The sequence below is a fragment of the Simochromis diagramma genome, unplaced genomic scaffold, assembly GCF_900408965.1.
Source record: "Simochromis diagramma unplaced genomic scaffold, fSimDia1.1 OVJJ01000348.1, whole genome shotgun sequence".
NCBI classification, from domain to species: domain Eukaryota; kingdom Metazoa; phylum Chordata; class Actinopteri; order Cichliformes; family Cichlidae; genus Simochromis; species Simochromis diagramma.
In genome coordinates, this window is record NW_024386755.1 from 2,263,740 (window position 1) to 2,288,287 (window position 24,548).

The 24,548-nt window shown below is 43.7% G+C and overlaps 1 protein-coding gene across 9 annotated transcripts; it reads left to right on the forward strand.

The window, feature by feature from the left end:
• Positions 1 to 23,566, forward strand: zgc:165508 (uncharacterized protein LOC100101652 homolog). 9 transcript variants are annotated; one of them, XM_040025273.1, is made up of 7 exons: positions 1 to 1,164; positions 3,126 to 3,291; positions 5,355 to 5,494; positions 11,236 to 11,329; positions 11,418 to 11,600; positions 17,692 to 17,823; positions 19,526 to 23,566. In XM_040025273.1, the coding sequence occupies exons 4-7, from the start codon at positions 11,260 to 11,262 to the stop codon at positions 20,182 to 20,184; spliced, it is 1,044 nt and encodes a 347-aa protein (XP_039881207.1). In that variant the 5' UTR covers positions 1 to 1,164; positions 3,126 to 3,291; positions 5,355 to 5,494; positions 11,236 to 11,259; the 3' UTR covers positions 20,185 to 23,566. The 9 variants fall into 9 exon arrangements, with proteins under 9 accessions (XP_039881207.1, XP_039881216.1, XP_039881190.1 ...); XM_040025282.1 differs by lacking the exon at positions 3,126 to 3,291; XM_040025248.1 differs by lacking the exon at positions 1 to 1,164 and having other exon boundaries at positions 1,348 to 3,291.
• The last annotated feature ends 982 nt before the right edge of the window (positions 23,567 to 24,548 follow it).

Consider the following 24,548-nt stretch of genomic DNA (forward strand, 5'->3'; position numbering starts at 1 on the left):
ATAGGTCACAACATGCCTTTCTCCTGCTCTAGTCACTCTCTCTGCCCATGCACGATTCTATAACGGGTAACTGGGATTGAGGATGCACGAGCACAAATGTCAGGCTTTTTTCTTTCTTTGACAGCTTGCCTATATTTGGATGCGTGAAGCGGGAGGTCACAGAGAGCCTGCAGCTGGACCACTGCGCGCTGTGCGTATAGGAAAGTGGGTCTGATGTTCGGAAACGTGCCAGACTGTGCGGGAAAGTTGTCCATTTGCTTGCATGCTTTTTTTTTTTTTAAATAGCTACTGTTTAAAAAAAACGTTTGCATTGCTACACCAACATGCAGTCTGTGGTCATACAGACCCAACGCGACCTTTCCAACCCCACGACTGTCGGTGGAAAAGTGGGTTTTTGTCGCTCTCGTAACATCACAACCTGCGCCAGGCTTCACACTGTGCGCGTTCCCTATTTAGACCTGATGACATATGCAACACGTTCCAGATTTGCCATCGTGCTTCTTCCACAGACGACGAGACATGAAATCCTCATCTGACAGCTTCCTCCTCCTGTGTGCTCGCTGCTAACTCCTCCCTCTCTTCCTCCCTCATGTTGGCTGGCATGTAAGGTGACACCAGCCAATCACGTCTCATTCCGCTTCTACTTCGAAGGCGGAAACTCAGATTTGGCCGTATATAAGCGGCCGAGCGTGGGATTTTTCTATCAATGTGTGTGCCTCCCAAGGTCCGTTCTGTGACGCGCGGGAATCTGTTTTGACAGCGTGGCGTGGCAGTGACCGAGCCGAGAGAACTCGACCCTCACAGCTGCCGGGCTGGGACTGAAACCCATGCAGTTGCCGCCAGACAGAGCGCTGTCCGCCCTCTGTGGTGCTGAACCTCAGGACCCGACCCTGCGACAGGTGACGTAGAGCTCGTCTAAGAGACTCAAGTGATAAAGAAGAAGAAGGAAAAGAAGAAAGCAACAGCAAAGCTGCACAAAGACTTTATGTGTGTGGATTTGAAGCAGGTTAAAAACAGAAGAAAGTGAAAGCAGGGAGAGGAAGTGATGGCCGGACTCCCCCCCGCCCTCGGCGTCGCTGCAGCGGTGTGAGCACAGCAGTGCGCTGCCGCCTCGTACCGGAACCCAGCGGAGCCTCCGAAGGAGGAGAGTCAGAGATAAGTGAGGTACGCTCCGCGACTGTTAGGGGGGAACACATGTAATAGCTTGCGGTTCTACATGAAGCTGCAAATATGGGCTGTATCAGCTCCAAAGCGCCAGTTGGTAAGAAAGATTTTGAATTTGCTTTCATTCAAAAAACAAAGAAAGAGAAAAAGAAAGCACGCTGAATGAAGCCTGCTTATTATTTTTATTTGTTTTTTTCTTACGCTTATGTTTTTGCTGCAGCCTCTCGCAGGTACAGAGCGAATTTCGGGTGCTTGTATACGCACAGCATGCTGTGCCCGAGTCGCGGAGGCATATGATATTGCTGCTGAGTCATATGCACGCCAGTAAAGGAGCTTCAGTGTGCACACAGAGCGCTTTACATGGCTGGAATTTCTACTCTATCAGAGGTTAATGGCGCGTGTGAGCGCAGGACTGCGTTTCTGTGTGTGTGTGTGTGTGTGCGTGTGAGTGTGTGTGTGTTTTGGATGGGGGGTGGGGGGCTAGAATCTGCAGCCTAAACATCGCGATGCTACGAGAGTTGCAAGAAGCTTTTGGGTGAGCACGCCAGTCAGAGACAGAGAAGACAAGCAGAGGTGCTCTTGACACCATCGAGGAAGAAACGGCGTTTCTTTTAAATTTAACTTTAATTTCCTCTGATCCAAAGTCTCATCTGGACAAGATGGTTCTGACCGCGCTGAGCCAGTTCAGTTGTAAGGTAGGATGGCTTTTCTTTTCTCTTGAATACACGCGATCGCACACGCCACCCTGAAGAAAAATTCTTGATTTAAAAGGCAGCTTGTTTACTGGAATCAGGGTGATTTTCTTCTTGGCATTAAAGTCAAAATTTTTCTCTAAAGAAAGAAAGGAACTCAGGATCAGTCCATCTTGGGGCACATATGCAGCGGCGGGTCATTTGCTTGTTGCCAAGAAACAAGCTCCCTGTTTCCTCCACATCTATTCTGCTCTCACGCTTGTTTACACCTTTGCCGCAAGTGTCTCCCATCCGCTCGCCTGGCGGCTAAATGCTGCCCAGGGCCCCCCGGTTCTCTGTGCCCCCGACCTCTGATGCCCTCCAGCCCGCCACCACCTTTGTGTATTTATCCAACTGGGTTTCCCACTCTGTAGCCATTAATTTAAATCCGAACCCACCACCTATCCAACCATCGATCCTTCCGTCTCCACACGTAAACAGACGCGGTGGTTGTTTTTCCTCCTCGTGATTCAGATGTTACAAAAAGCCGTTTAAACCCCACTTTCTTTCATCTGCTGCACTCAGATGATTAGCAGTGGAAATGGTCGCCCCCCGTCATTTGATGTCCCCTTGTCTACTTGTCGCGGAGTGCGTACTGACATGACATGCCCCCCCCCCCACACCCCTCTCCGGTCCCATTACCCCTCACACAGGTCTGCCGCCTACGTGCACACGGTGTTCCCGCACATCCAGCAAAGAGTGCGGCTAAGGCAGCAGCCACCTGTTTGCCTCTCACATTCACACTGTGGATAAACGTGTGTGACATCACACCGGTCTTGACCTAATTGTGTTGATGGGCTCATAAGTCTGTCAGAGAGCCCGAAGACACCAGAGAGGCGAAGAGAAAGAGAGGGAAAGATGCACGGTCGAGGTCTCTCTTTCTACAGTTTCCACGACAACGGAAAGTACGGTGGAAGAGAGGGAGAGAGAGAAGGAGAAGGAAGGAGACCGAGTGCGAGCAGAGACCTAGGAGCACAATTAACAGATAAATACAAATAAAAGCCGAGACTGCAGCGCTCGTTTGCTGTGACGGGGGAGAGGAGACACTGCTTGAGGCTGCCTTTTAGATAGATCACAGTCAAGGGAAGAAGATTAATTAAGATTAAAAAAGAGCAAATTAGGCCCACGCGGAGGAGAACGGTGAGCCCCCCTCATAAGAAATGCGCCGCATGTTTTTAGTCTTATTCTTCACCCTAACCTACACCACCTGTGCTCTTTCCTTTCATTCAGACCCCAGTCCCATCCACCTTACCCGCAGTCATGGCCGTGCCCCAAACGTGAGCTTCTAAAGGCCGAAATGCTCTTAATCTTCCAGTGCCCACTTCACGGAAGCACTGAGAGGACTAGTGCTTCCAGTGGTGGAATGTAACGTGGTACAGTCACGTACAGTGTTAATGTGAGTTACATGTATTTATATGTTAGTCTGTTTACATCATTAATTTAAAGCTTTAGTTACTTTATTATCTGTGGTATTTTAAAACTCTAATAGAAATCTACTGATACCTGAGGCTGTATTGTTAGAGAAAAGGCTGTCTCCAAAAACTTTAGACCGTAAACGTCCCTATCACCAGTGTCTGTGGATCTGTTTTTTCTTCCATGCATTTCTGATCCACAGCCACGACTTAAACCGCAACCTTGATCTGACACGCGCGACGTGCCCAATGCAAGCTTGAAAGCAAAACGCATTTGTGAGTGTCTGTGCAATGTCGCTCAAACCAACCGTGCGGGTTTAAAGGCCAGCAAAGCTGCGGGGCTCGGTTTCAGGCGCCGAGCGGCTTTCCGGTGATTCGTTGCTGTCATGTGTATGTCAAATGCAAAAGAGTGAGGGTGCACAGCTTTCCACGGAGGCTCAAATGACCGTCTGGAATTCAATTGAAAACTACACAGAACACACGCACGTGCGCATCTTCCACTCCTCTGAACAATACTCGCATCGACTAAAGATGGCCTAGATTCAGCGATACAATACATCCCCACCCTCCTCCCCCCGATCGGGCATCCGATCTCATCACACCCAATTAAACAGCGCATATTGAATTCAGCAGGTGGGCAACATGAGCTCGGGGCGCTAAACTGCTGAAGTCCGGTGACTGATATCGGATTCAATATTTGAGATGGGCGCTGGCGACTAATCGAGCGAGTTGTTCTTTTCACGGGCAGTAACTAGAAACGCCTCCCCTGCAGCGAAGGGTCGGAAAGATGAGCTGGGCACTGACATTTAAAGGCCCGCCTCCTAATCGCGTTTGTGCAGAACTGATTTGGAGAGATTGGAGTGGGCTGGGGGCGTGCACGTGGACGTAGACGCTGAGCGATGCAAAGTTGGGGGGAGCTGTCCTGGTGCTGAAATGTTCCGCAGCGCCGCGTGCACACGAGCACCTTTGGTCCTACATGCCCCCCCGCCCCCATATACACACTCTCTGTCTGTGAGGTCACGGAGAGGGCAAGATGATGGAAAGGTTAAACGCGCCCAATCAAGCGGACAGTCACGTGTCTGCGGGCGGTTCCGTGACGTTTGCAACCAGAAGGTTGCTTGGTGACATTTGCGCTTCACGTAGTCTGAGCCTTGCCTCTGTTTGTTCGTGACGTAGCCGGCTGACGTAAAAAATATGTTTTAAAAGCGAAACAAAACAAACGAGAAGACACGCTCCTTGGTTCCTGCTTTTTTAGTTTTTATTTTTATCAATTTCATTTTTTTAATGTTCTCTGCTTCAGTCCTTCCGAAAAAGTAGACCCGACTTTATGAAACATCTAACAGGCCCGAGCTGCCGCCAGAACCGTACGTGTGCATGGCATAGCATGGCTTTAAGTGCATGGAAATATATGCACCGCCCGCCTCTTGTTATCTTACTCTACATATAGCCTCAGAATGCGCTGCAATAAAGAAGCCCAACACTTGTATACATTACATAAGGAGGAAAGCACTTACAGTAAATACGCCTTTAAGGCCTCAATTTAAATTTGTACTATTTAACATTCGGGTTTATTGTTATTACTTTTTAAAGCTGGTCGTTATTTCAATTTTATTTTATTGTATTTACTGCAGCGTGTTTAGGAATTTGGTAGTTAAAGGGAAATTCGGTGTTTTAATTTTTTTCCGATAAAACAAACAAACGCAAAGTTAGTGAGACGCGAACACCACATTACCTTATACGGTCATCACCCCTGAGCGCCCGACCTGTGGTCCCTCTGGAGACGTTGGCATGGTGACTGAAACTTTGAAACACACAAGGTTAGCTTAAGCCTTAAAACTCCAGTGCACTAAGAAGACAAAAAAAAGCACATTACGAATCACTAATTACACTTTATTGCCACGTTACTGTGGCCTTTGTCATAGTGTCACATTTTTGCTTATTATTTATGTCGCTATTCAACGCTTTACGGAGCAAGAATGCGGCGTGGAGTTGTTTTCTGACATGTTCATTTGATATAATCCTCACGTGGCTCTCTTCCTCCTGACAGTGGCGGTTGACGGTTCGTTGCGCGTGGACTGGAGCGCGGCAAGCTCCCTGTCTGACCTAGCGCTCCTGGGGAGCACGCGGACCTCCTTGGCGCGCAGGCTGATACTGACAGCACCTTTGGGCGCACTGGACTTCAGCGAGGTGCCCTTAATTCTCTCTTTATCATAGAAAAAAAAAGTTTTTTGTGACATAACGACCCCGTGCAGTGTCTTCTGTTGGATAGCTCGGCTACAGTTCACGTTAGACATTTAAACACAGTTCTGAGTGCTTTCTAATGGGCACTAATGGCGATTCAAATGAAGACAATGTCACATTAAATGTAGTAGCAGCAGGGTGCAGCGCCGTTTAAAGAGACCAGGCCTACTCTACAAAATGGACATGTAGCCTATGTGTTTAATTAGATTCAAAAGCTTTTATCGGCACCTTAATTTCTTTTGGAAAGTGGTTCTGCATTGACAATAATAAGATTATTATAGACCATTTTCACAGGTGTAAGAAACAATGGCTCAAGTCTGCCAGTGAATCATAACAGTGAACTAGTGTGCACAGAAGCAGGATCTCCCCTAATTTGTCCAAATATCCACAGTATTGATACCAGTACTGGCATTGGTATCAGACTGAGACTAACAAAGTAGGACTGAAATGGAAAAATATACCTCAGACGTGCACTGTATCTTTTTGTGTTTACTGTCATTTCGCCTATATTACATTTAAACAACCCCAAAGGGCTGTAGAGATGGCACATTACTCTCCAGGTCTCCAAAAACCCAGTTTCAAAATACACTGAAAGCTGAAAGTTGTCTTGTTAATTTATTATTATGGAAAGTAATCACAATCACAATCACAGTGATTTAGCGGTAGTTAAAATGTGTTCGGAATTTGCAAATTAATGATGATTCATCTCATAAATAATGTCACACTGTTCCCCCTATATATGCTGCTTTCATAAACTAAAGCTATCAGTATCAGTGTTGCTATCAGCAGTACTGGTCCTGTATTTACTTTGGATGTAGTCATGCAAGATGTAGCGGTGGTAATATAAATGCTCATATTTGACATTAAGTATTTCAGTAATCTTCTCTCTTCTCGCGCTGATTTGTTATTTCTGTTCTAACAGGCAGTCATGTTATCTGATGCAGATTGTTAACAGGGTGAAAGGGCAGGCTGCTGCAAAAGTTCACGTGTTATTCTTTTATCTTCTGCCTTAAAAGGCTCACCTCTGGCAGCACAATTGTGGCTGAACACGTATGGTCTGGGCCACGTTTTAAGTAAACTGGTGGATTATAACCTGCAGAAGCAACTATCAGATATGGCTGCATCTCCCCACATGAAGCGGAAAATGATTTCCTCAACCTTTCCTGCTCTGATAATTACCTTATTAATCAAGCCACCCAAGTCTGTAATGTGCATTTCAACCTGGGCTTCTTTTCTCCTTTTTAGCTGTTGCTGATACTAACCAGCTGGTTTTCAACTGATTTTACAAGCCCTTCAGGGTAATTAGTGGCTACTTCTTTCAAGTTAGGAATTTTAAATAAAATCTCAGTGATGTGCAAGGTCCCTCACTCTGCACACGAGAGCTAGTACACTGAGAGCGCTGTTGCTCCGCATATGCCCAACTGGAGCATCTGCCTGGATGTTCATTTGAATTCCCAAGCCAAGATGAACACATTTGCACATTTTAATCTGTATTTCTGATCTGACAATTGAAAATACAGGTGGACTCAAGGCTTGACATGCTCTCTCGCAGAACTAAAAAGCCTTGGGGGATGCCCTTGTGTGGTAGGCATATATTTTAAAAAAAGGAGGGAAGTGGAATTTGGGTGAGTCCAGCGGCTCTCTCTGAGAAGTTTTGCAAATATCATCTTGGATGTGAATCTACTAATCTATGTGACCCCGATGCTTTGACCTATTTAAAAGATTCCTATAAAGAACGAAGAAGGGGTTCAGCTACAGCAAGCTACTTAATGCAACAGCAGTGAGAGTTAGCAGGCTCATAATTGGCTGAGAGATGACAAGAGTGACGATGAATCCACCTTGCCCAGTTTTGTCAGTGGATACCATCTGGGTGTGAATAAGATGTGTCGCATAGAGCCAGCCAGGCACTGATTAGCGGCATCTAAGTGATCCATTACGAAATGCAGCCTCTAGCTCTTCATGGGCGGGCCTGATATTGAACATCGGAGACTGTGAGAGACAGCTTGGCTGGACTGCTGAGCTCAACACATCTATATTACAGAGGAAGTGCTCTAATGCTTCACATTTAACGGACCCTGCTTCAGCATCCGACATTTCTATTTAATGCTACAGCGTCTACTGTAAAAAGAAAGCAGGACGCCATGTGTGAGAGTCTCTAATCTGGCTGTCGGTTGGTGTTCTGAGTGTGTGACATCATTGGTGAATCACGCACGCAGACACGCCGGGAGGAATTGTTCCACGGTGACTGGTTGCCATAGAAATGTTCCCATTGTGGAAAAGTTAACAGACAGAGAGAGGGTGAGAAAAGAGGAAGACGGTAGAAACGTGGCGTGTCAAAATATTCAGGTTATTTTCCACAAGTGGAAGCAGAAGCCACAGCGCTCTGTTCCACTAACATCTCTGAGGGCTTGAATTCTCAACTTTTTTTTGTCATGTATGGGTGGCAGAAGAAGGGGTTGACATTTGGTAAACAAGAACAGGGTAATTGACTCAGTTGGCCAGTACAATGGTACAAGTTAGATTTCTGCTGTGACGTGACCTCAATTAGCCCATAAAACAGAAGCTATGGCTGTAAAATGCTTCTCTGCCAGGCTTATTGGAAAACCTGGGGCATTGTTTTATGTTATTCTGTGACTGTGTCACTGCAGACCAGTGAAATAGGTAAGCGTAATAATCCACTTTAGGTTCTTAATCACAGGTACAATAGCAAATGCAGCACATTCCAGTGTTTCCCCAGAGATTTAGATTCTATTTGTGGTGAATAAACAATACCATTTGTAAGGCTCTCCTCTACAAAAAATTGAATTCCCAAGTATTTTGTGACAGATAATGGGTTCAATTCCACCATCTTGTACTGCAGCTGTCAGCGGTAGCCCTAGTTCTGCCCTGTGAACCACTTTTAGACCTGCTGCAGGTTCTGGTAAGAGTGGTCCTCCAGCTCTCAGCACAGGCAAAGAAGAACTCCTTTCACAAACTGCAGTCCAAGATGGTGGAGTTGGAATCCCAGATCCTGACGGAGGAGCTGAAAGATATCCAGGGCCACCGCAATAACAAGCCCAGCAGGACAAGAAGAGCTGGTTTAACAGCAACAGAACTTTCAAAATAAGAGCACAGGATTCTCCACTGGTAAATCAGACAATCACAGATGGCACCATTATTTCAAATAGATTGAAAAAAATTGTGTTAGCAAATGTACTTTGGTGGCAGTTATTCGATATATGTATGGCAACGGCTACTTTTTTTTTAATGGAGTGACAATCTTTGTAAAAAATTTAATAAGAAAAAACTAAATAAAAATAAAGGAATCAAACCTCACAGTATGCTTTTATCTCAGTGTGCAGGCTTTCAGGTGATGCAGTTAAAGAGGCACTGATAATGCAAGTTGCTCTGATGAGTCCGCTGCATTTTTCTCTGTGCTGTCTCCAGGCCACGGCTCACACAGACAGCACTTAACCAATGATTTAAAAGCCAAAGGTGAACCTGAGCAGCCTCTTTGCTGCTGGCAATCAGTAGACCATGAGGTTTTATGGATTCTGATGTGATGTGTGTATGTGCGTATTTGCACTGTTGTTCTTACAGGAGCCAGTACACTGACCTGCAGACATGAAACTTTAAAATGAAGGATTTTGACATTAAAACTCAGTCGGTTGTATTTAAAATATCTGAGGTATATAAATGTGTGCTACGTTGCACTGAATAAAGATTCTGCACAGCAGTCTTGAGCACCCTGTCTGCTCTGAGTACGGTTCATGTCTTCGTGTTCACTCTGCTGTTCAGTGGGGCAGTGGGAGAGCAGGGAGGGAGGGAGTCGGTGGAGGAGCAGAGTCGGTAGTCAGCATGATGATGCTCAAGCAGAGAGCTTGTATCCATGTTTTTCAAAAGCTTGTGTTCTTTATCAGAATAAGAAAAAGCGCATCGTGTTGGGGTAGTGATATCCCCCTGAAATCATCATGGAATATTCCACTGAAAAAAAAACAAGCTGTGAAATGAAGTTTAGATTCATGAGGCAGGGTTAGACATGAGTTCTTGAGATGGATTTTCTCCAATGATTTATAAAATCCTCCCATGTTAGACTTTCTCAGAGCAGCTGTTTGAAAGCAAATAAGATATTTAGCTGTGGGTCGTTTCTGATTTCCAATTAAAGCCCAACATCATATGTTATTCTAGAGCTCCTTGACGCTATGCATCACGTCTCCTCCAGATTATCCTCCCTCCGATCTGTGAGCAGCTCTGCGACACAGGAGGATTAGCACGTCTTGAGTGTGGGATCCCCTCTGCCGTGACAGCGCCCCTCTGACAGATAGTTTTGTTGTTCATTTATTCAGGCTGCTGTTTTGTTGCGGTTAAGTGGACTTGACACGACAAGGTCAGGGTGAAGCTCCTGTGTTGAGCTAACTTCATCACCAGTGTTCGTTGCACATCTGATGTGCAACGAACACTGGCGAAGACTGGTGACTCACTGCAACAAGGAAGGGAAATATGGCTTTCATGGTAGGTCAAGTAGTCCAGTGCTGTTCCTTTAGATGATTGAAACTAGAGCATCAGACAGCTCCATTGTGAGTCACAGTGGGATTGGAGACAACCTGTACCTGTTGAGATCCTCTTCAGCCTTTTACAAAAGAAATCAAATTGCTCAGTCAGCCAAGTGTGATGACCCATATCAAGTAACAACGTGGGAGCATTAGCTCAGCACGCAGCCCTTGCTGCTGACGTGCTCCCACGTGAGTACAGGTCGTGCTGTAAAAAGTTAGCAGACAAAGGAACTCGTCAACACCTGATACTCCCTCTGTGGTTTGAGTTTACAGAGCAGACAGATTTGACTGAGGACGGGGTGGAGGGAGGAAGGGGACCATCTTTTTGTCTTCAGTCTGGTTCTCTTAGTTCTCTATGGGGAAATTACCTGTCTACACACACACACACACACACACACACACACACACACACACACACACACACACACACACACACACACACACACACACACACACTTAAACAGACAGAATTTTAACTATGTCAAAAAAAATAAAAATCTACCTGACAGAGTTGATGCCACTGGAGGGATTCACTTGGGTAACAGCTGTTTGGAGATAATCTGTAAATAAATATGAGTGAAACACATAGAAATGCTCCATTTCCTCAACCATCTCCGTTCTTGCAGCCGCATAGCTAAATCCTCCATTGTATCTTGAGAAGCATCTTCTCAGTTACCTGAACTATTAGTTTGCTAATTAGCCAGCAGGCAAAACCACTAAAGCTAACGTGAGTGCGACCAAGCATCAAGTATTTTTCTGCAACTTCTGTTTCATCCCTTCAACAAACACTATGCTCATCCAGAGTGCTTAAATAGGACATTTAACTTGCTATTGCGTGCTACATAAGTCGGTTAAACATAAGCACAGTCCAGCTTTGGAGTAACTGATGTATATTATTGATGGTGTGCAGCGTGCAACTCATTAAAACACAGATTAAAGTGTGTAAAGAGAAAATTCTTCAGTTGACAAAGGCTTGTAGTAGTACTCTGTACTTTGAATCCAGGAGTTCCTTCTCTATCAAAAGGCAGCACTGTGTTTTCTCCTGTGACTCATAGCAGGATGTATTCAGAGCTGGCTCACATTCACGCTGAGCTACTGTATGAGTTTTCACTCACTCTTATTTTTTTTCTTTTCTTTTCTTTTCTGCCGTTTCAGGTGAATGTTGACGACACCATTGAAATGTTACCAAAATCAAGAAGAGCTCTCACTATTCAAGAGATTGCTGCGTTAGCACGATCCTCCCTGCATGGTGAGTGCTGCATGATATCGTACATGGTGAAAACACCTGATCATTGCGAGGTCATGTTGCGGTCTAATCCTTGATATTTGGCATATAGGTATTTCCCAGGTGGTCAAGGACCATGTGACGAAGCCTACAGCCATGGCACAGGGCAGAGTAGCCCATCTAATAGAGTGGAAAGGCTGGTGCAAGCCTATAGACACTACAGCGGCCCTGGAATCAGACTTCAACTCCTATTCTGACCTCACTGAAGGAGAGCAGGAGGCACGCTTTGCTGCTGGTAAGATTTTGTGTTTCTTATAATGTATTATTTTCAATTCAATTCAATTTTATTTATATAGCGCCAAATCACAACAAAAGTCGCCTCAAGGCGCTTCATAGATACAGAGAAAAACCCAACAATCATATGACCCCCTATGAGCAAGCACTTTGGCGACAGTGGGAAGGAAAAACTCCCTTTTAACAGGAAGAAACCTCCGGCAGAACCAGGCTCAGGGAGGGGCGGGGCCATCTGCTGCGACCGGTTGGGGTGAGAGAAGGAAGACAGGATAAAGACATGCTGTGGAAGAGAGACAGAGGTTAATAACAGATATGATTCAATGCAGAGAGGTCTGTTAACACATAGTGAGTGAGAAAGGTGACTGGAAAGGAAAAACTCAATGCATCATGGGAATCCCCCGGCAGCCTACGTCTATTGCAGCATAACTAAGGGAGGATTCAGGGTCACCTGGTCCAGCCCTAACTATATGCTTTAGCAAAAAGGAAAGTTTTAAGCCTAATCTTAAAAGTAGAGATAGTGTCTGTCTCCCGAATCCAAACTGGAAGCTGGTTCCACAGAAGAGGGGCCTGAAAACTGAAGGCTCTGCCTCCCATTCTACTTTTAAATACTCTAGGAACAACAAGTAGGCCTGCAGAGCGAGAGCGACGCGCTCTAATAGGGTGATATGGTACTACAAGGTCATTAAGATAAGATGGGGCCTGATTATTTAAGACCTTGTATGTGAGGAGCAGGATTTTGAATTCAATTCTGGATTTAACAGGAAGCCAATGAAGGGAAGCCAAAACAGGAGAAATATGCTCTCTCTTTCTAGTCCCTGTCAGCACTCTTGCTGCAGCATTTTGGATTAGCTGAAGGCTTTTCAGCGAGTTTTTTGGACATCCTGATAATAATGAATTACAGTAGTCCAGCCTGGAAGTAATAAATGCATGAACTAGTTTTTCAGCGTCACTCTGAGACAGGATATTTCTAATTTTAGAGATGTTGCGCAAATGGAAGAAAGCAGTCTTACATATTTGTTTAATATGTGCGTTGAAGGACATGTCCTGGTCAAAAATGACTCCAAGGTTCCTCACAGCGTTACTGGAGGCCAAGGTAATGCCATCCAGAGTAAGAATCTGGTTAGATACCATAATTCTAAGATTTTCAGGGCCGAGTACAATAACCTCAGTTTTATCTGAATTAAGAAGCAGAAAGTTAGCGGCCATCCAGGTCTTTATGTCTTTAAGACATTCCTGCAGTTTAATTAATTGGTGTGTGTCATCTGGCTTCATGGACAGATAGAGCTGGGTGTCATCTGCATAGCAGTGAAAATGTATGCTATGTCTTCTAATGATACTGCCTAAGGGAAGCATGTATAATGTAATTATAAAATGTATTATAAAAAGTTATAGTGAGTGTTTTTTACATAGGCACTGGTAACAAACTGAAACAATGACTTAAGGCAAGAGGGCATATGAAAACGTCATGATGAAGCATTAGTTACACAAGAAACCATAATAAGAGTAAATGTAGGCTAATTTAACAGCAAACTCATGACCACTATATTTACGGCATATCAGTTTTGCATGCTCATGAACTTCAATAAATCACTGCAGATACAATTTAGCATTAAACAAGACCTGTTCACAGAAACACCAACCCCAATCACCTGATGGCTGGTTAGTACTCAGATGTCACAGCTATTTAAGCTGCTTCAGCCTACATCCTGTGCAAGCGCTTTTGCAACCCACCTCCACCCCAGCACTTCCATCTAATGCTGTGTCAAACACAACATCGTCACTGTTAGTGTGATCAGGTAAACACGGGGAAAGGAGGTAATCTCTTGCCTGAGTTACGTACGTTAATAATATCATTGCAGCACCAATTGCTGATTGCAACACGTGAAGGAAGAGTGGTTTGTGGCTGGATCTCAAACAGGATTAAATCAGCCACACTGTACAGTGGATGTGAGCGGATTGATCTGAAAAACAATAGTATTGATACCAACACAGGTATTGGTGTCAGATCACAACTAGCACGTTAGTATTAATACTTTGCTTCTGTCCTCCAAGTGCAATTTGTAGTTCACTGAAATTGCGTTAAACTGTCACATCTATTTTATTTCATAGCCTATTGCACATTTAAACAACAGACGTTGACCCAATGTAAACATTCAAGGTCTCCAAAAAAACGAATTTTCAAAATGCATGATAAAAATGACAGGTGTACTTTGTTGTGTACTAATCACAATCGCTGTAATTGCAGTAAATCACAGTGATTTAGTGGTCATTAAAATGTGTTTAAAATGTGCAAATTAGTGAAGCTTGAGCTCATAAATACTGACACATTGCTCTCCGCTATATAAGCTGCCTTTATAGGTTAAAAGTATCTGTATTGGTATTGGTATTGGCAATGCTGCTCCCATATTTGCTTGGTATCAGATGAACAACAAAGAGCTGCAGTACTGCACAGCACTGCTGTATAATGAGACGGGCAATGTGGCGATAAATTCCCTGACTTCCAAAAGTTGAATCAAAACACAAGAGCTTACAGTTTTGTGCACTTTAGCTGTTTGTAATGCAGAGTGAGTTCAGCCCGAGCTGAGATAACTCTAATGACATAACCGCGGTTAAGATGTTATTTTCCTTATGTCGAGTAGGTAAGTAGAGCTTTCCTGGAACAGCCTGATTGTTTTTCCACAGCCAGTCACACCTGCCTTCCTAATTTGAATATTGAGATGTAATCACAAAGCAGGCAAAACTGAGACAACAAGAACACTCATTAATACCAGGTGTAAATACAAGGAGGCTCAAATGTCATTGGTCAGGTAAGATATCCAGACACTGATCACATGTTAGCATTTGTTGTCTTTAACTCTTCTCCTCCTCTCATGTTCCTCTGAGAGAGAGCGCACTCACCACAGCTCATCTGTCTCCTCTTTCTTTCCCTGACTCACTTCATCTTTGCCTACTCTTTCACTCACTCTTGTCCCCTGTATTTATTCTCTTTGCTTCCGTTCGCTGTCCGTTCTTTAAATGTTTCTCCCCCTGACCTCTGTTTCTCTTACCTCTTTTCCATCTTTTTCACCCTGCCCCTCCTACCCACTCTCCCTCTATTCTTTTGCTCGCTCCCTGCAATGCAGACTCTCAAGGTTAATTTGCACAGTAAGGTTTTGCTCCCGGCTAGTGGCACCGTAATAGAGCGATTTTCTCCTCTGTTCTGCCTTCTTTTTTTCTGTCCTCTTTAACTGTTTACTCATCCGTCTTGTCTTTGTGATCTCATGGTCTTGTGTGTACGTGTGTTGATGAGGCACCTAAAAGCATTATATCCATACATAAGATCAACACACTATCAGGACTAAACCTGTACTCTTTGTATATAGTACTATTTATATAGTTCAAACAGTACTATATTTGTATAGTATTAGTTGATCCTGGCCAGCTAACTGTAATACATACCAGAGAGTGTTTTTTTTGCTTTGTTTTAAACGGTAGATAACAGCATGTAAACATAAAAGCTTCAAATCATTTCATTTCATTCATTTCTTTGTTTCTGTATTACAGTTGGAAGCAGTGGGGGTAGTTGTTGGAGAGATATTACTAGACATTGTACTCCTCTTCATCTCAGGGAGCCACCACTTGTGCTGACTCTCTTTATTTGTTTATCAAGTTTCACCTTGTAGTCTGTTATGGTGCTACTGTGGGTGACTGGAGACACTGTGTGAATGTCAGCAAGTGTGTTAATGCATTAAGCAGGCATGTGCGAATGTGTTAAGTGAGCATTTGGTGGGCTTAGTGCGTATTTGAACTAGTTACTCTAGAACACACTGGTGTTTGTGAATATACTTCTGTGTATGTGTGTAGGAGGCGTGCTGAGAATTGAAAGAGCTGCTGGGGTTGTCCTTTCGATAGACTGACTTCTGCCAGCATGCTCAGACACACACACACACACACACACACACACACACACACACACACACACACACACACACACACACACACACACAGGCACATTCACAGTCATGAATTCTTTGCAGGTAATCCTGCAGAGTATCTCCATACTCACACGTGCCTAGAATATCATTGAAGAATGTGGCAAACTATGTATGTGTTCATTACAGTGAGTCCCGACCAGTTTCTGTTGCCCTGCTAAGCAGCAGCACTGTAGCTGCATGGCCAGATTTATATTACGCCAACGAGGTGAAGTTACATTATGAAAGGTTATGCTATGTCATGTTACGCTATACTATGTTATGTTACTCTATGCTATTATTCTTTGTTATGCTATTTTCCGTTATGTTATGCTTTATTACGCTACACATTGCACGTTATGCTATGCTACGCTATACTATGTTATTTTACACTATGCTATTATTCTTTGTTATGCTATTTTCCGTTATGTTATGCTTTATTACGCTACACATTGCACGTTATGCTATGCTACGCTATACTATGTTATTTTACACTATGCTATTATTCTTTGTTATGCTATTTTCCGTTATGTTATGCTTTATTACGCTACACATTGCACGTTATGCTATGCTACGCTATACTATGTTATTTTACACTATGCTATTATTCCTTGTTACGTTATGTTACTCTGTGCTACGTTACCCAGTGCTATGCTACGTTGTAAAGTGCTTCACCTATTGTAATGCTACCCTGTGGTACCCTCCATTACACTATTTTCCTACAAATGAATGTAAATTGTAGTTTTTTTTTTAAAACTACATTTAATAATTAATAATTTGTTTTACTTTTCTGTTGTCAATTTACTTTAGCATCTTGAATTATATTCAGATTTTCAAAAGACAAATTATAATTAATTAGATAATTAATAATAAATGTAATTATAACATTTAATAATTCTCATTATGAATAAATAATGAATAATATTTTATATAATTTTGTACTAATTGTCTTTAACTTATTTATATTTTGTTTTCTTATAGTTCATTTTACTTTATATTTTTGTTTTTAGTTAAACACATATAAGGTCTTTTTTACCTTATAGATATTTTGTGAAATACTATTTTTATTGATCTGAACTAAATGTTTACTTTTCTTATTAAAGTTCTTTTATTATTGTAGCTTGTATTTAATGCTTGCTTAAAGGAATTATAAAAAGACTTTGAAAGGAGAAGTAAAGAGCAGCCCACACTATTTCTATTGCTGGTACATGTGCCAGTGTTTGTGAGGACGCTCAGGGCCAAGTTACAGTGAAAGATGAACGAGATCATCTATCTTTCTCTGTGGGAGACAACGCACGAATACTGAGCATTGAGCAGGGAGAAAGAGAGTCAGAGAGACATGAGGTGATGGAGACGAAGGAGACAGAAATTCTAATAAGAAGAGAGGGGCAGGTATGCACTATGAAAGACAATCGAACAGTAGTCATGAGCAGGAGAGTGGATAGAGTGTTTTATCAAGAAAGACATTTGTAAGAAAGGTATGATGAGAGTGGGCAGAGACATGATGAGGAAAACAGAGAAAGGGCTTTCTGATTGGTCAGCTTCTGATGATGATAACTGGTGACTGGTCACTTGGTTCTTATAGCTTACTGGTTCTGGCACTTGCTGAGTCACATCAACAACAAACTCAAACACACACACATGTACAGCCGTCTGCCATCATGAGTATGCATTAAATGCATCATGACATGCGTGTCATATTTTCTTATTTTATAAAGAAATGATATCATTGTCATTTCAATAAAAATGTCAGTGCTGATCAATAATGGATCTTTCCTGCTATTATGAGAGGCAAACACATTTAACCAGTGCTAGACTCTCATCTTTGTGCTTCTTCCAACTCACTGTCTCCTCGGCACTGGAAGGAATGCAACCTGCATAACAACACTGTCACACACTCTGTGACATCTGTTTGAAGTACACGAGCTAAATGGCTGCCGAACAGCATTTACTGCAAAAGGAGAACAGTCTGTGTCCCTTCTTATTCTGTGCCGTGTGCTTTGTTGCTCGGTCAGACCTGCCAATTAAAATCAGCTACATGACGTGGAGGCTCACTGCCTTGCTGCTCCTTCTTGTTACTATGCCAATCATGTCATAGCTTGTGTGCATGTGTAGCTCATGTGTGTCCGTGTGTGTTTGCAGGTGTGGCGGAGCAGTTTGCCATTGCAGAGGCTAAGCTGAGGGCCTGGTCCTCCGTGGATGGCGACGAGTCCAATGATGACTCATATGATGAAGACTATCTGCCTGCGAATGAGCCCACCACACAGAGCACAGGTAAGCACCCACACAGACACTAAATCACTAAATCACATTTACTTCCTTCATATTGTGCCCTTCCTCCCTAATACCCTGTTACACACCCTCTTCCTCACTCCCCCCCTTCGTTGTCTCTGTGTCTTTCATTGTCCCAGTGCCCTAGTTTTCATCCTCTCCAGACATTTGTTTTGGTTCCTTGGTGCAATTTGATATCTCTCCTGCATGTTTAATATCATTTCCTTTGCAGCAGAGACAGTGTCTGTGTGAGGATGGTGTGTGAGCGGGTTATAAATACACAGAGTGCATCTGACCAAGGCAGTGTGTACGTGCATGCTCGTGTTCACCACAGCTTTGATCTTGATTACATGGAACCACCAATAACCCGTACTGCAGCTAATAAGGTTCACCTCATTCTTGCATCTATGTCTTCATATGATCATCAATGTTTTCTTACCCCGGGGCAAAGACCATTCAGTGAAGACAGCTCCACATGTGCAAACCTGTTTGTGATATTAATCAGCTCTACATGAAATGGGATCTGAGTTTGTGACACTGTGAAACCGACTTCTTCATTTTACTGTTGCATAGATCCCGACCTCCGCTGCTTCCACAGTGATTCCACTCAAATCACATTTTGTCATCCTTATAATGCCATGTTAGTATTTCTACTAAAAATATTTGCAGGACATTGCATGGCTTTATTTAAAGAGTAACTTTTTAACATTTTTAAACTCTGTGCATTGAGTAGCTTCTAACATGAGAATGCTGGTGTTTTAACTTCCTGTGTCTTTTTAGCAGTAAACTCTGAAACATGAGTTTGTTTAAAAGGCACTCTATGGAGATAAATACATGTTCAGTAAAATGCATATGTGTTTCGTAACACTTTATAAAAAAAACAATAATTAATAGAGAGTAAATTCATAGTTAATTAAACTTCATTTCATTATTTTTCTACTCTGAGATTATAGTAAAGCTTACTGTGATTGTCATTGAAAAGTTGCAGTGCTTAAATTTATCAAATTATAAACTGTTTTTTGGTTGTCTAATACAAAACTGTAACTTGTGTTTTTGAAAGTACTTAAGTTGGCAGGGAGCGTGGCATTTAGAATAAATGACAAGAAAATAAACCTCGGGGCAGCAGTTTATATCCCATTATACCCAGTGCTTAGTTTTAACTTTTTAATTTTATTTATGCATTTATTTGTTACTTTTGTTGCAGTTTATTTAGTTGAAGTGGGCGGATTGAGCCAAATATTGATAGTATCGATACTAAAGCTGCTACTGGTATTGGATCGATATTAGCACAAACAGATCAATACTTTATTTCTATCCTCTAGTTTCAGTATATAATATAATATAATATAATATAATATAATATAATATAATCATATTATTTATTACATACCCTGAGGACGTAACACTACCGTTATTGCCATTTTAGTGTGTACTCTCAATCTAGAGTTAATGGTATGTCATCATTATATTTTAAAACAAAGAAACACAAAAAATTAAGACACAAATAAAAATTAATGACAAAATGACAAAACTACAATAGCTCCAGAGTGCCTCTAGTGGTAAACGTCTCCATAGGGTTCCTTTAAATGAGGAAAAAAATTGATTTGATTCTGCAGTCAGTCACAAAAACCAACTGAAATGTTATCTTATCGCTGTTCTTCTTCCTTCAGGACTTCATGCTTACAGTCTGTGTCATTCCCTCTAGATGTGCCATCTTATCCTCCCTACTTGAAGGACCTGATCCACAGTCAGCTTTGCCAACACCTCGGCTTCCGAAGCCCCTGTTGCGAAAGTCGAGGTGGAGGTGTAGAGGGAGGTGGCAGTGGAGAGCCCTCCCCTACGGCAGGCTCTCCTGACACCCTGTGCTCCAGCCTCTGCAGCCTGGATGAGCAGCACCCGCTGCTGCGCGACCTTGGAGGCCACCGCGGCACCCACTCCCACAGCAACGCCGCAGAGCTTGCTGCAAAGATCCTGTCAGCGCTGCATGGACGGGAGGAGCTGCTCCTTGCCCGACTTCAGAGGGTGGGGCAGAGCGGGCCTGGCGGGGGAGACTGTGGCTTCCAAAGCCTGGGAGTGGTAGGGCGGGGCATCAGGCCCTGTGGGGGTCAGGACTCGCCTTGCTACTCAATGTCTTATTCTGACACGTACCTGTCACCAGGTGAGGATGACGACACCCCCTGCAAGGACTATGACAGCAACGTGTGCCAGGTGGAGGCGGAGCGCAACGGGGTGGAATACCCACCCGACTACGACCCTCGCAGGAGGGTGTCCGACGTGGCCTCCTCTGGTGTCGTTTCTCTGGATGAGGAGGACGAAGAGGAGGAGGAGGAAGAAGAGAGGGCAGGAGAGCCAAACAACCAGTGACTCCTCTCTTCTCGCCTCAGTGTTGAATCCCTCCACACCCTCCGAAAGACTCCCTCGCCCCCTTCATGGCATCTGAAAAATGTCACACTCTGAGCATGTTGGGTTTTTTTTCTGTCTCTCCTTGGACCGATTAAATCATCCGTCTTTGCCTTACTTGCAGCATTTCCTCATAACTGCTTTGTCCTCATCCCACGTCTCCCGTCAGTTTTCCTTTGAAGGCGTCCAAACAATCCTTTTTCTTATCAATGTGAAAGCGGCGAGTGTGCTGGACTTGCTGAAGCAGCCCAGCGACCGACTCGTGGGTATGACGCTCACAGTTTTCGGCTCTGTTCTGTACCTGTGAAGCAAACAGACGCCGCTCCGAGGCACACAGAATGACTGAGAGTCCAAAACTCTGACTTACTATTTGCATGTTTTTTGCAAGTGCTGAAATCATTGGGCTGACCCGGTCTTGAGCACGATTTGTAATCTCAGCTGTTCTGTATAACCCCCCTCCCTCCCTGCCCATCTCCCCCCTCCCACCTCAGCGTCTCCCACAGGAGGGCAGGTTGACATTGCATCCTGGGACCTGCCCTTCCTCCCTCCCCCCAAACCCCCCTCCTTTGCAAGAGACTAAATAGCATCCTTTTTGGGCATGGCTTGCTGAGTATGCCAAACTATTTATCCCTGTCACTACCAATTATGAGCAAATGCTGGGAATGTCTTCAAAGTGACAGGACATAATATGTATTTTAAAATAACAAAGTTAAAAAAAAAAACTAACAAACAAACAAATTTGTCACAGATGATATGACAGAAATGATATGTTTTTATTGTACTAGTTTTCTATCACTCAGACAGTCGTTGTTCATATTATTCCAAACGTCATTATGATGGGCATCCGCCATAATGATCAGCTTTGGCTTCTGGATATTTTGAGTGATTCTGTGGATTCCTGCAGGGAAAACACAAGAATTTTGGCAGTCCTGAAGTGGCTGTGGGTGTTCAGCAGGAAGCCACGCAGTCTTAAACAGACAGATATGTTTTTTTGTTTTTTCCTCTGTGAAGCGATAAGTTGCATTGGAGATTTTTCTATATTTTTGTATGCGTTGTCTTGCTTTGATCTCTTCGCCTATGCGGCGTGCCAGTGTATGTGGTTTTTTGCACGAAGCTAACGTGGCTGTAGATTTCTCCTTTTCTTTGTTATCACTGTGTGATATAGTCTACTGGGAAACAAACAAAAAAACATTCAAATGTGAACAAAAAAAAATTATTTCAAAAGAGGATACTGTGATACAGTTTGTTATCGCCATTTGTCATGATCCTCGTGAAGAGCTTGTTTTTTTTCCCTCCCTTCCTCCTTTTTTTCTTTCCAAAAACGCTCTTCGCTCTCTTCTCTCATGCTGACTCTTGGAAAGCTTTGCCTTTTATTCTCGACTTTCTCTTCTTTTTGTACGATGCTTGGCAAAAGGGCATGTTTATGTGACACGTTGCAGAATCTCCTGTCTCCATTGTGACGTCAGGAGTCCTGTTGAGGTTCTCCCAGAGGGACTGTCATTCATACAACTCAGGAAATCCCATCGGACCAGAGCATCGATGCATCCCGCCCCCGCTCGCATCACACCGCTCAGCTCTCATCCTCCGCCTGCTCGTGTGTGTGTGCTTTGTATGTGAGAAAAAGCCCGGTGCGCATACTCATTTTCTACAAATAATTAAAGCACAGAATCAGTCCCCACATCCCTTAATTTATTTTGTTCGACTGTTTAGAAAAGCCTCACTGTGCTACTCTGTAAGTTTTTGCACAGGTGTGTGGGTGTGTTATTGTGTGTATGTGTGTCTGTATTGTAAGATGTCAGCAAGCACTTTAAGCTTGCACCGTATATTCATTCCAAAATCCCTTCAATGCAGCAATTCCCTTTAAAACAGTGTCTGGTGTAGCTGGGAGCTGGACAGAGGTTTGACTTCTACCAGTGTGGGAGATTAAAAAAAACAAAAGGTGCATAAAATGAAAAAAAAATTAAGCAAAAAGTGGCGATAAAGCTAAATCGTCTGAATTCTGATCAAAACTATGTGAATATGAGGAGGAGCATTTGAAAAGATTGTGACAACTCAGGGGGAACCATTGAAGCTGTGCCTTTCATTTGACCTCCCATGTTTCATCATCATCGCCATAATCAAATCTACGATGTCACTCAGGCCGTAGCTTGGCCTCCTTCCCCCCTTTGCTAAAAAAAACAAAACAATAGGAGTGAGAGCAGAGTAAAAATCCTGAGTTGGAGTCGGACGGCGAGAGCAAAGATCCTGTTGCGTCTCCTCTGTGTCCGCCTGCTGTAGCTGGAGGTTACAGCCGGCCCATTTGCGTCATTGTCCTTTTGGTTGACATTAAAAGCTGGGCGATGCTGGCAAAGCGAGGTTGTGCTTTTGTCTGGGTGTCGTGACGCGAGTGTGCCATTGTCCACCCCCCACCCTGAAACCCCCTCCTTTTTTCCTCTATTTATCTTCTCACTTTGTCCACCACTGTGTTTGTGTGTCTCTGAGCGTCCTCACCTTCCATCTGTGTGTGGCTGTGTGTGTGTGAGACTGAAGGTGATGCATTTTTCATTCACCCAGCTGTCTTATTCTGTCTCACACAGATCCACACAAGTGTGTTTTATTATTAGAGACTTCAGTCATTAACCTTTTCCTGTGTAGAAGTGGCATTTTTCTGGATTTCTTCATCTTTTCTGTCCTCCTGGGAGTGTTTTGGCCATATAAAAAGTAAAAAATAGCAGATTTCCCACTGACACGCACGCAGACAGCCTGATGAATGTGTCCCGTTTCCATCCTGCTGTAGCCGTCCTGTCATTTCCTGTCTCCTCTTCTCCCACCTTTCTTTTGTCCCTCCCCATTCTCTCTCTCGCCCTCCATCTATCCCCACAGGGGTCTCATTACGTAACTAAGAGGACATCTGAGTGCCACCTTTGCCGACAGGCAATTAGCTAGCGATTATAAAACCGCCTGGTGATCGGGAGATGCGTGTCTCTCCTGTCTATCGTTTTCCCCTTCACTCTGTCGTTACCCTCCCCCCACTGCCTCTCCTCACCACCACCACCACCTGTTTTCTAAGTGACATCTTTCGAGGTTGGCTGTCCCAGAAAACTCCTCACAGTTTTTTTACTTCCACGGTCTCTGTTTTGAAGTGAACAATATTTTGTGGGCCACTAACAAAAGACCGCCCTGCTGTCTCTGAGTCTGACAGATGTCTTTGCAATGAAACATATTCCTTTGTGTGTGTGTGTGTGTCTCTGGGCAGTGTGTTTTCGTTTGTTGCTTCAGGCAAGCACTGACATTGGATACTTATTAGAGAGAGGTGTTCCAGATTCTGTGTGTACGTGTGTGATAGTGACGGGAGAACCCAGCGCTATAAAAAGACATCAAAACATCTGTTGGACAGTGTCAACGCAGGGGAGAGGGGTGGGGTGGGGTGGGGGGGGGGGGGTGTATGAATATTCAGTTGGCGTTGGTACCCCTGTCCCCTTATAACCTACTTACCATTTTAGAGCAAAGCTGAAGGGCCTGGGGACGGATCTCTTTCTCTCCGCGCCACAGCCCCACCCGCCTGTGGATATCAGGACAAGAGCTGCAAACACAAGACAGACAGAGAGCGTGAAAAGTGCTGCAGGAACACGGAGAGTGGAATCTTCCCAGGCAGAGATGGTCTATGTTTAACCCACATTAGCCACTGCTGTTTTAATTAAAATGTTCCACAAATCCTCGGGGGTGGGCGTTTGGGTGCACATGGCGACGCGTGCACTCTGAAATGAGAGGAGGCTTGTGTGAGTTCAGAGAGCAAAGCCATACAACTGAGAGAGAGGCATCGCAGCACTATGGGCTAACAGGGTACGAGGAAATGACTGTAAATGAATGTATTGTCCCATCCACATCCTACCTGGGATGCATGTACCACCACCCACATCCACCCACATCTAACACTCAAACTCAACCCTCTCCTCCTTCTGAATTGAAATCCTCTCTCTTTCTTTCTTCCTCCCTCTTCTTTTTAATACTTTCTTCCTGTTTTGGCTGAATGTAATTATTTGAATATTGCCACATTGGATTTGAGAAAAAACAACAACTTTGTTTGCTGCATCTGATATTATTTCAACTTAATAAAAATATTGTTATTGCTATTTACAAAAAAAAGTGTGTTCTTTTTTTTAATCGCATGGTGATGCAATGTTCTCCAAGGATTTCATACAGTGTTTAAAGGTTATTATTAGATAATGAACTATTACTTTACATCCTCTGTCAGCATCATTTAGTCCTGGACGCTCACTTTGGACACACAACATAAACCCTGTTGCAATTAGCTCCCTGACGTGATGACATAATTATGAAGTCATTAG

Excerpts from the sequence above, each read along its gene's own strand:
- zgc:165508 (XM_040025221.1), top strand. The coding sequence starts at position 11,140 with ATGTATTCAGAGCTGGCTCACATTCACGCTGAGCTACTGTATGAGTTT. Across the intron at positions 11,601-17,691 it reads GGAGGCACGCTTTGCTGCTG|GTGTGGCGGAGCAGTTTGCC; the intron begins GTAAGATTTTGT and ends GTGTGTTTGCAG. Across the intron at positions 17,824-19,525 it reads GCCCACCACACAGAGCACAG|ATGTGCCATCTTATCCTCCC; the intron begins GTAAGCACCCAC and ends CATTCCCTCTAG.